This window comes from Lepidochelys olivacea, assembly GCF_965140295.1.
Source record: "Lepidochelys olivacea isolate rLepOli2 genome assembly, chromosome: 6".
Classification (NCBI taxonomy): Eukaryota; Metazoa; Chordata; order Testudines; family Cheloniidae; genus Lepidochelys; species Lepidochelys olivacea.
In genome coordinates, this window is record NC_140416.1 from 29170701 (window position 1) to 29183449 (window position 12749).

The 12749-nt window shown below is 39.6% G+C and overlaps 1 protein-coding gene across 3 annotated transcripts in view; it reads left to right on the forward strand.

Moving 5' to 3' along the window:
* Positions 1 to 12749, forward strand: part of TUB (TUB bipartite transcription factor) — a 126548-nt gene that overhangs the window by 60541 nt on the left and 53258 nt on the right. For all 3 annotated transcript variants that reach the window (XM_084632274.1, XM_084632276.1, XM_084632275.1), the window contains one exon: positions 11474 to 11635. In XM_084632274.1, coding sequence (XP_084488400.1) covers positions 11474 to 11635 — 162 coding nt within the window. The remainder of the gene's footprint in view (positions 1 to 11473; positions 11636 to 12749) is intronic.

Below are 12749 nucleotides of genomic sequence, written 5' to 3' on the forward strand. Positions count from 1 at the left end.
TCAGACCATTTTCTAATCTCTTGGTCTAAGCTCACATGGTGAAACTGACAGGAACTTTGCCATTGACTTTAGTGGGGCCAGGATTTCACCCCATGTTTTCCTAGGTGCTTGTTTGGGTGCTATGGGAGTCTAATCCTGGTTGGGACCTTTGAGCACTACTGCAATAAAAACAATAATAATTACAGGAGCGTGTTGTTTAAAAATGCCTGATATGTCCTATGGGACAATGTCTGATGGAGAATGTTCTATAACCATTGGAATTGTTTTTGCTGGATAGTTGACTCAGTGAGAAAAGATTTGCTGTGTGTAGTTTAGTTTTATCATGATCAGTATGTGCTGACCAAGTTTATTATCTCAGCACTGCCAATAAATTAACACTAAAATTTTTGACCCCCAAAACATTGCTGCTTTGTTTTCAGGAAAGACTTTTTAAAAGGAAAATTCCCAAGCAGAAAAATGTTGACATATTTTAGCAGACATAGGTCATTGCAATTGTAGTAATTGCATATATTTTAGTACATACAACATGAATGAATTTGGTAACTTTTGCAAAGCGTATTCACCGTTTTCCTTGGAGCTTTTGGTAGTTTTCACTTACCTGAGGGATTCATTTTAAAAGGACACTGTCAGATAGTTGAGAACTAAAATTTGTTTGTTTTTTAAATTATATGAACTAATAGCAGCAGAAAATATTTATCTGAATTAAAAGATAATCCCTAATATAACTTTTAACCCAAACGTTGTAACACTGTACTAGTGTAATGAGCGTGAAACTGGCTAGTCTAATGTGACTATCCAAGCTAAGTGAAATGTGAATAGGGCTTCATCATGTAAGCAGATGAACAGCTTCTGGAATTGTTCAAATTCTATTGAAGTCTGTGGGAGCTGGAAGAACACAGCTGTTCCCAGAGTTGTTCATCTTCTTGCAGGATCAGGCCCATAATAAACAAGGTGAAATTCACATAGTTGCATGAAATCCCCTCCACGCTACTAAAGCCCCCCTGAATGTGGTTGTATGCATGCAGTGTGCACATGAAAGAACAGATGGGGCACAGGCAGAGCAATTGTACTGGGGGACCTCTGTACCTCCTGGATGCCTTGGAGAAGGAGTCTCCATGCTGGCGCTGACTAGGCCAATCTTGAAGGCAAGCTAGAGTCGGGCTTCTATAAGGAACCAATGGATCTTCAACTGCATGGATCCTAGTGGCCAGGAACAGCTAAGTAAGGGATGTAGACGCTCTGGTTTCAGAGAAGCCCTGCCTGCAGAAGAGGGAGGTGAATAATGGATTTTATCCCTGCAGTGATTTTCCTGTGTGAAGCCTTCTTACTTTTGCTTTGTGCAAGGAGAAGTGATTTCACCAAACGACCATAAAAGGTGGAGGTTAATTAAATCTTTAAAATTTCTTTTACAATCAGGTACCATCACCTATCTTGTTCATTTAATGTGAATTAATTTACCCCAGGATTTGTATCCTCACTATGTCCCTTTAAGCAGCAGGATGTACGCTGGAAAAGGTGTGAATTCACATTGTATTCTAAAATGACATGTTTTAAAGATTTCTCTGATGTTTAACAGTCGTGCAGATTACATTTCTGAGCGTGGCTCATCCCGTTGTGCTAAAGAGACCAGATTTTATGAATAATCAGCTAATTCAAACCCAATACATTTGAATTATATATGAGCAGCATTTGAATCTCTGTTGTAATGATTGTACTCTGGGTCTTAGATGTGTAATGCTTTTCTGAGTGGCTCCAAGAATGATGAAACTGCTATCAGAACAAAGTGATAAAGATGAGTATGAGGGAAATATTAGGCTTAATGAGGCTGCACTGAGAGACAGCAGGAGAAGCAGCCATAGGCTGAGACTAATTGGTTATGTAGAGCAGCTGGTTGCTCCAGAGATCTGGGTTAATATATTCTGTGGTTTTGCTCTATGTAGTACAATGCTTAGCAGCTTCGCCAAGAACAGTAACTGTTAGGGTTTTTCATACCTCACTATGATAGTTAATAGGTATTGAGCCTGTTTTTTTTTTTTTTTTTTTTTTAAACAAGCCTCCACTTAGGGAGCAGAACTGCAAGTGCAATTAATTGTAAGCACAAACACTAGCACTTAATAGTATCTTAGCTACTTGATTAAAATGACGAATCTGGTAGTTAGGCATCTGAATACAAACATTTGGACCTGCAATTAATTGTTGGGTGCAAACTGATTTGGGCGGCAGCAGAGAGATGAGGAGGCGAGAAAAGAGGCCAAGTTACGGTCACTTTAAAACTAACCATAAAGTATGTTTCCAATTAAACACAGTAGGACAAATTCTGTCTTGACTTATCGCCCCATGCAATTATGGCAATGGGGTGCAAATTGGGAAGAATTTGTCTTGCTATATGTACCTGATTTGCAGTGTTGCCTGGAGAGGCACAAATAAATTAGAAAAATAATTGAAATCAACAAGTAGAAAGTTATGAAAAATGCATATTGTACAGTATTATCACACTTGTAAACACAGTTATTAACCACAGGACTAAAGCAGACCCATATCATATGGAACACTTATACATCAAACACACACACTTTTTTTTTTATCTGAAATTTCTGGAAGTATTATACACACATCAGTGTGTCTGTTTTCCACTAAAGATTACCAAGAGTAGAGATTAATAACTGTTTGGTAAAAATGTTTTTCCTCTGTCCAGTGGACTAAATGCAAACAAACAGGAGACAGATAAATAACTTTTTTAAAAATACTCAAACCTATGATTTAACTCTAAAGCAAAAATATAGTAAGGATATTCAGGAGTAAGTAAATCGCACATACATGGCATATAAATAATTTAGGGGTTACAGCATTGGTGCACTAAGTGCCATGGGAAACACTGTTCACTTTATAGGGATTTTGAAACCTAAATCTGCAATCTGGAGGTATTTCATTGCCCAAATAAAGAACATCCTTCCATCTCTCTCATACATTTTTTCTTTTTGTCTTTTATGTTCAGTTTATTTAATTTAGTCAGATCAGTTTTTCTGGATGTCGTCCTGTCTGTCTGTGTGTCTGCCACACCATGTTCTCTTTGTCAGGATGGCTATTCTGGGGGGTTTTTCCCCCATGGTTTATTTCATCCTTGTTTCTTCCATTTGTTTGCTATGAATAGCCCCTTCTGTCCTATCTCTGTGTAATATAGGGAGCTGCGTTAAAGCTGGCCAGATAGGAAGGCATTGCCACTTGTAATGGAAGAGGCTCCATTACTCCATATTTCCTCATTTAATGGGAGGAGCTTAGCTCATTTAGACCTGTTTAAGCATGGCTCCACTGGGCATAAAAGCAATGGGACAGCACACGGCAGGAAGAACAAATGGGCTTCAGCTGGGAAAATCCTGTTACCTCTGGGCATGAGAACACTCTCCAGGCTGTCCTTTGGCCTGAACTTGACTGTAAGGAAATCATTATGGTCTCTGGTGCCAAGCCAGGCACTCCTTAGCACAGGGGCAGGCAAACATTTTGGCCTGAGGGCCACATCGGGTTTCCAAAATTGTATGAAGGGCTGGTTAGGGGAGTGCCTCCGCAAACAGCCAGGCGTGATCTGGCCCCCACCCCCTATCCGACCCCCCTGCTTCTCACCCCCGATGGCTCCCTCGGGACTCCTGCCCCATCTGCCACTCCCTGTCCCCTGACCACCCCTGACTGTCCCCTCATCCAACCCCCCACCCTCTCATTCCTGACTACCCGCCCTGGGACTCCTGCCCCATCCAACCCCCCTGTTCCCCGCCCTCTGATTGTCCCAACCCCTATCATAGAATATCCGGGTTGGAAGGGACCTCTGGAGGTCATCTAGTCCAACCCCCTGCTCAAAGCAGGACCAATCCCCAATTTTTGCCCCAGATTCCTAAATAGCCCCCTCAAGGATTGAACTCACAACCCTGGGTTTAGCAAGCCAATGCTCAAACCACTGAGCTATCCCTCCCCCCGCGCCCCTGAACTCCCCTGCCGCTATCCAACCCCTCTGCCCCCTTACCAGGCTGCCTGGAGCACCGGCGGCTGGCAGTGCTAGAGCCACGCCGCCCAGAGCATGGGGTCAGGCTGCCGCTCTGCAACTGCGCTGCTCAGCCGCCCAGAGCATTGTGCAGGCGGCATGGTGCAGCGCACTGAGACTGTGCGGGAGGGGGAATAACCTCCCGGGCCTGAGCTCAGGGGCTGGGCAGGAGGGTCCCATGGGCTGGATGTGGCCCATGGGCTGTAGTTTGCCCACCTCTGCCTTAGACAACGGAAGAGTATATATAGACAATAATATAGAATATAGACAACGGAAGAGTAGTCATTCCTGGAGTCGTCTTCATCGTGGCAAGACCTACTTAGAAGAATGGTTAACAAATATTGTAAACAATAGAATGGAACCTTCCCAAACTTAAGTGTAGTGTTTTGTTTTGTTTTTTCTAAATCAAATGTCTTAGTTCCAAAAAACACCTAGGAAAATGCACACTTGTTGAACAAATGGCTCTCAAAATTCTGGCAACTAGAATGTATGTTAAGAATTGTGCTGGTCCTCAAAATGGACCAATAGAGGTTTTGTTTTACACTTTCTTTATTTTAAAAATGTTTCACTTCTTGGCAGAATTCTTCAAAAGCAAAGTTTCAACCCACAGTGATTTTTTTTTTTAAGAACTTGCAAATGAGCCATATTAAAGGGTATTTTCAAAAGAAAGACCTTGAGCCATACCTGTATTACTGTAACTTATTGAACAATGGCTGAGACAGTACTTTTAAAAATAATACTGAATTATGTACTGATAGGTGCAAGACTAGCATTGGCGGTGGAATCGTCAGTAGTACTTTATCTCATCATAGTTCCAAAAGTAAGCCTTATATTCAACTGTTGTTTGGCCTGTTTAGTTTAAAACTGTGAATCAGTTGAGAAAAATGTAAACTCAAGGTTTGTACTGAATGAAATCCTTTAAAGGTTGAAAATTCTTTTTGTTCTGATGGGAGCTTAATAAAAACAGCCTTTCTGAGGATTCACTTTGTTGATAAACTCAGAATCTCTCAGTCTTTGATTTCAAAGCAGGCCAGCATTCCTCTGAAGTATTCTACTGCCACCCTCAAGTCAAACAGGGAGCGGCTTTGCAATGCTTCAGAATAGTAATTTGCAAATGTGTCCCCACAGTACACAGCAATGTCTTGAATGTAATAGATATCCGTGAGAATACCAGATCAGACTATTGGCTCGTTTAACCTGGTATCTCATCTCTGAAGCCTCGTCTAAAGAAATTCCCACCATTACTAAACACCAGTTCAACTCCATTGCTGTCAGCAACTTTATAGAGGAAGGATGGTCTTGTGGTTATATGCACTAGACTGAAACTTGGTGAATTTAAAGTTCAGTTCTTTGCTCTGCCACAGATGTCCTGTCTGACCTTGGACAAGTCCCCAGAGCTGATTCAGCAAAGTGCTTAAGCATGTGCTTAAAGTTCAGTATGTGAGTAATCCTGTTGCATTTAATGGAACAACTCAACATGCTGAACTTCAAGCACATGCTTAAGTGCTTGTCTGTGCCTCAGCACCCCATCCGTAAAGTAGGGATAATCATATTTTATTTCTCCCCCAAGTGCATCAGCTTGACCTTGTCTGCACTGAATTTCACCAGCCATTGTGCTACCTGTTCAATTAGCTTTGTTAGGTCCATCAGAAGTGCCTTTTAGACTTGTTTCCTAAGTAAATTCATGAATGTCCTATGAAGAAAGAATTACTTTAGTAAATAAAAACAATTCTTTTAAATTGATTTTAAAAATAAATTAGCTAAAATAAAGTGTTTGGGGAGCTTGGGGGGTTTCATGCTAATTGAATACAATAAAACTTCTCTTATAGTAAAATAATTTGGTCATCATTCTTTCCCATAGTACTGTAGCATTTTTAGATCTACATGCATGATCATGTAAAAGAAACAAGAAAAGGGGACGTTTGCTTGAGATCTTTTCACAGCAAAATATTTGAGTCTGGTTTGCACATTGTGAATAAATATATGATTTGATTTTCTTCTGGTTAGATCCAGTTATGAGGGATTCATATCATACATAGCTAATGTTTTGGAGAACTGACTCACTGTGCTTATGCCCATAATGTGTTTCTGCCTCCAGTCATTTTCAGACTGTAGTACTTTAATACCTTTTAAAATGTCTGGTTGCTACTATCACATTTAGAACCTGTGACTAATTTATTCAGGTTTAATGGAGAATAATATAAGAGACAGTTTTCCTGTTTACTATTGTTAGATAAATACACAGGATAATATCTGTCTCCATATTATGTCTAGTGCTTAGGTTTTATTTACTGGCTCTTCTGAAACCACTGTACATAAACATCATGTGGTTGTGCATTTAATATGTATTCTTTTTTCTTTCTTTCTAAAATACTTTTTCCTGATTATCTCTTGAACAATTAAAGTTTTAAAGTGATCATTTTAACCTGTAAGTCTTTAAATTACCATTCTTCCATAACATGATTTCAATTTTCAGTGATGAAAACTATCAGAAGTATTTCTAGAGAGACCATCTGGATAATATCTAAGTTCTGTCAAAATTGGTAGATCCCAAATTTGACCTTCTGTACATTTGTTTTCTCACATCTGATCTCAAAGCTCACTGAATTTTTTCTGTGTATTCCCCAAACAAATGCTTTTATTATAATAATTATTTAACACATTATTTAATATTCATTTTAATTATAGCCAAATTGTTGGAAACTCTCCCATAACAAACCAGTCAGCTCATGGAATATGTATGTGGAATAAATACAGCCACCCTACTGTTCTTTCCCAATGACAGCTTCCACGAGCTTCAGGATTGCAACTGTAGAAACAGATCTCAATTTCAAGTTTCCAAAAATGCATTATCATTACTAAATCAAGGGAGGCTGAAGAGATTTAAAAATTAAGAAAAATATGTTGATCAGACCTTTTGTAAGTAAAGTTAGACAAGTCTAGTGCAACATCACAAAGTCCATGAAAGCTTAGACTGGGAAAACTGATTTGCCTCCTGTGCATCATGAACATTTAGCAAAATTTCTTCTTATAGCTCCCTTTCCAGTGGTTACAGTAACAGGTCTTCTGTTTCCTATTGTAATAGTTTGTTTCCTTCCACTGCAGGAGCAAAGCTGTAATTGTTTCAGTCTCTGGTTGTAGTCATGTTCTGTTTAGAAGTCTGAGCTTCTGTCAAAAAATAAAATAAAATAAAATAAAAGAGTGGCAACCAGTCTATAAAAATGCTGTGGTGAATGGCATTCTAAAATAATAATAATAGACTTTATAGATTATGAGCTCTTCAGAGAAGGAACTGTTTCTTGTGTGTTTGAACAGTGCCTAGAACGTTGCATGTGCTACTAAAATATATGTAATGACAATTTCTCATAGGCTGGAAATCCCAGAAGAACATCCTTTCTGGGCTTCAGCTTCTGGTCTCAGATGAAACCAAGAAGTGCAAAGACCTGAATATGTCAATTTTGACCAAAGCGTGTGCTCTCTTGCTCGCTCTCTCAAAGTATTTAGGTCAGATCATATTATTTTCTGCCCTGGTTCACCCTCTCTTGATGAATAATATGAAGAATCCTGGTTTCAGCATCATTTTAACAGGAATGCAGAGACTTCTGCATCAAGGATGCTGCATTCTGTGCTTAGGAGACACAGTGGAAAATTCTGACCTCTGGCTCTGAAGACTTTACTTTCTTCTTTTTCACAGCCCACTGTCTGCCTTTGCCACCTTAAATCCATGTTCTCCAACCACTGAAGTTACAGGAGACTGTTAACTATAAATATGATTTGTCCCCCCACCATCCCCCGCACAATAAGCCACTTTTTTGGTATGTGGGTAGAAGGAGCAGGAGCCCACAAAGCCGAGAAAGTGAGGAATGTAGAGGGAGGGATCCATTCTAAAACTGTAATGAAAGATGAATCAGGGCTGCATGGCTTTTGAAATGCTGCAAGAAATCAGATGGGTGACGGTAAAGCTGCCTATTTACATTGTGTGTGAGTGTGTGTGTATTACACATACACACTCTCTCATTCTCACTTAAATAGGGATAATCCTAATGTGAAGGTGAGCTCTTCCTGAACGCTTCCTTTGCTGCCTTAGCCTTTCAACATCAGGCATCTTCAACTATTTTTGTACAGTGTTCCCCGTTATTAACATTCTTGAGGATGTTGTTTCATATTTATCTTTTCTTTTTTTCTGGTTACATCTTCCATCCCCAGTATGGTATGGAGTCAGCTCCTGGGACAGGTTTTATGTGTAATAACACTCTCTGCTAGTAACACATTCCTCTGAATGCTGAAATTGATTTTCCTTCTCTTAATGCATGACTAGCCAGTGTAACGTTTGTCCCAATGCCTAATATGTGATGGACCTGACAGCATGGGATGGGAACAGCAACCAGCATGATTAGACTGGACTATATAACGTCATTGGAGGCATTTAATTTGCCACAAATCAAAGTCTGTTTGGGAGGAAAGTGACCAATATTTTTAAAAATTGGATGTCTAAAATTAAGTACAAATATAGGTGGGTAAATAAATGGCTAGATACGCAAAAGTGATGAGCATCCCACTGCCCCATTAATTTAAATGGAACTGGTGGGTACTCAGCACTTTTTTGAAAGTCAGGTGTCTGGTTTAGAAGCCTAACTTTTGGCACCAATTTTTTAAAATGTTGGTCAGTGTGCATGTGTATATGTGTAGGGTCATAGGAATTGCCATAGTGGATTAGACCAGTGGTCAATCTATTCCGATATCCTGTTGTGACATTAAGAACCACGCAAGGGCCACAGGTACCCAGATATCTGGTAATGAATTGCAGCTGGCTTAACCAATTCACATGTACTCCAATTCTTTAATGTAATGAAATATATCTGAGAAGTATCATACAAGGTGTCAATGAAAATCTCATGACTCACTAGTTATTAATAAAAAGAAAAGGAGTACTTGTGGCACCTTAGAGACTAACCAATTTATTTGAGCATAAGCTTTCGTGAGCTACAGCTCACTCAAATTGGTTAGTCTGTAAGGTGCCACAAATACTCCTTTTCTTTTTGCAAATACAGACTAACATGGCTGTTACTCTGAAACTAGTTATTAATATTATTACATAATGTAGGTGCAAGCAAATGATGCAAAGTTATGGACGTAAACTGAAATTATAGTTCTTAAAATGTGTTTGCCAGCCAAGACAAAAGAACAGTTGAAGAGGAAAAATTAGTAGCACTCACTCAGCTCCATTTGACCATGCTTGACCAGTTTTTTTCAGCCAAAGTTATTAAGAGCCAATGTTCATCCCACAAACACCAGCCATTAGTAATGGTTACCAGTTCTTCTCTCTGTTGCTTATTAAAGAACCTTGTGGAGCAGCAAGCTTATATAGGCTTTTATTATTTACTATATCTATAAATGATATTATTACAGCTTTTATTAATGAAAAGTACATTTTTATGTGACTGACATTGTGGTACACAACGGCACTAAATCTTAGCTAGGAGTTACAATCTAGTTTACAATCTAATGTTGATAACTTGCTATCTTGGCAAAAATGAAATTGGCTTTCTATAGATGAGAACTAGGCCTAATCAGTGATTTATTTATAGTTGAGGGGAGAAAGCCAGGTAAATAGTCCCACTCTGAACACACTCTTCTGAGCCAGGGAACGTATTGTTCTTTTCCTCTCCGTATTTTATTCAACTGGGATTTTTTCAGGTTTTGGCCACATCTAGACATTGCTTGACCATGACAATACCTCCAAGAGTTAGAGGATACAGCATGGTCTAATGAACAGGAAGTACTGGACTAAGCATCTGCTGACTTAAGTTCTATTTCCAAACTTGAGCTTGGGCGACTTATTTCACCTCTCTGTTTTTGTTTCCCTTCCTACCATTTGTCCATTTTGACTGTAATCTCTTTTGGGAATGGACTTTCTTATTATATGTATGTACAGTGCCTAGCATAATGATCTCAGTTGGGGTCTCTAGGTGCTGCTGTAATACAAACAGTAAATGCATAAACTTATGCCAGAAGGGACCATCATGGTCTTCCTGTCTGACCACCTGCACGTGGCAGACCACAGAACCTCATCCACCCTCTCCTGTACTAGACCCATAACCTCTGGCTGAGTTACTGAGGTCCTCAGATTATGATTTAAAGTCTTCAAGTTACAGAGAATCCATCATTTACTTTAGTTCAAACCATCAAATGCCCCGTACTCTACGCTGCAGAGGAAGGTGATTAAACCCCCAGGGTCTCTGCCAATCTGACCCTGGGGGAAAATTCCTTCCTGACCCCAAATATGGGGATCAGTTAGACCCTGAGCATGTGGGCAAGACCCATTAGCCAGATGCCTGGGAAAGAATTTACTGTAGTAACTTAGAGCCCTCCCCATCTAGTGGCCCATCTCTGGCTGTTTCCTACATGCCACTGTAGGCAATCTTATCATGCCATCCCCTCCATAAACTAACCAAGGTTAGTCTTGAAACCGGTTAGGTTTTTTAATAATATAATAATAATACAATAGGGTTTTAAATATTATAATACTGCTCTGTTTATACACATCAACACACAAAGTCGAGCAAAAAAATCTTTATGTGGCTAAATAACCATTTTAGGTACCTACTGACTGATTTAGGAGCCTAAATATGGCACCCAATACCTTAAATAGACAGGGTCTCTCTTCAGAGGAGTGATTCAGTATAGTACCCATTTGGGTCCCTGCTGACACGAACAGTTTGGTGAGGTCCAGCCTTGAAGAAGCAAGGCTCACAATAGTTTAAGTGAAAAAATCCACAAGTGTGAACATTTTTTGAAACATGTCTGTTGGAAGTTTTTTAACACACATGCTTGAAATTGTTTTAGTATGTGAAATTCAACTTGTCACTCATATTTAGCATTATGTGCTAAAAATCTCAGCAATGTCTATGTTCTATCCCCAGAATACACTTGAAAATTAGGTGCTTAGATCTCATGGAAATGTATATGCTATAATCAAAGATCTGAAAGCTAGAAGTGGAGAAATCACCAAACCATTCTCTCTTGCAGTGCTTTCACACAGAGAGACATATACTTTCCATTTGTTTCAACAGTTCAGAAAACCTTTTAGCTTTTACACGGAGGGCCCCAATAAACTCTACACCAGCTTCAAAAAGAGTATTTGTTGAGGCAATGTCAGCTGTGGACAGTCTGAAGCCGAGTGTTTTTGCTCGATGAACTCCCATGCATACCAATACTCAGAACACTCTCTTCCAGGTCACAGAGCTAGTCTGATCTCTGGGAACAAATCAAAAGGCTTGGAAGTTCAAATGAGTTTGGCTTGAAGACTATTTTAGTCATGAAAATGTAATTGCAGACAGACTGCTGAGCTTTTTTTCTTAGGATGTCATCTAAGTATTTCTGAGTTGATATTGGTTAGCTTTTCAGTCATTCTTTGACTAGACTTTTGCTGTTGTCTGACAGGAATTGATGGCCCTGCTGCATTTCAAGATGACATTCAGGAGGTAGGAAGCCAAATTCAGATTCTTACAGTTGGGCAGTCTAGCCACAATGAAGATGATGGAGAGACAATGGCTAGTAGCCAACAAAGCAGGCAGGACCTTAGAGTAACAATGCAGAAAAAGGGTAAGTAGCCAAAGCTACCTACTTATGCTCCTTGTTGTTTGCTCTGTTTTTAGGCTGGCAACTCCTTCTTCTACTCCCAATGGTAGCCTGGTCCTAAACTAAGGCATAGACATGTTTTTTTCACCATTTCACTTGAGGTCCTTCCTTCAGTGAATCATCATCATCCTTCCCTTATTGCTCTGTTGTTTTACCTCCATAATTGTAATGGAGTTCCGCATTGGCCCAAGCAGCAAGAGACCTATGTGTACTCTGGGACATGGCTTTCCCATACTTCAGTGCAATGTTGCTGTCAAGGTGGCAGGTGTTAAAGCCCTCATCCATAAATTTTACAATCTGAATTGCAGGATGATAGAAATCACGTACTTAAGCTTTAAAAAAAAAGGGTTTGTAATGGCCACATTTTAATTAGAAGGCAGAACATTAAGTGTGGTTGTACTATCAATTCACAAATTCACATCTTACGTTCATCCTCCTAAAGGTGAAAATGACAGAACTGTATTCTGCGGCACTTCTTGGCAGCATATTTCTCAAATGTTCTGGGTTTTTTTCAAGGACAGCCCTGGCTGGGGATGGATGGATTGATTGATTGTGTGTATCTGTCTCTCCCTTTCTGCACCAGAGTTCTCTCCCATCAGACAGCAGCTTAGGAGGAAATAAATCCTAAAATCTTCACAATGCTTTTCTGAAGCCTTAATGGCTCTGCTTCTTCAGCATGCAACCTTTGAAGTTAAGATGGCTTTGACCAAAGCTGCTCTACAGAAAGAAACTGGTGCTTCAAAAATATACATAGTCCACAAAGAGCAAAATTTAAGTGAGAACTTGACTTGTATAGAATAGACTGTTCTAAATGTCAGCTTCATTTTGTAGAGCAGCTCTCACTGAGATTCATTATCTCAAATGCTTCACACTGTGGATGTGAGTGACTCAGCCTGAAATGAACACATTTCCTCCACGTGTGAAGTTTCCTGGGTATTTGGATATGAGAGAGACTGATTTGAATAACAAGTTCCCTGTGTATTGGTTGCCCCTTAAATGCATGGCTCAAAATGTTTATAAGCCAGTCACCTTGCTCACAAAAGTTGGTTGATTTAGAAATTATAAATACAGCTGGGTG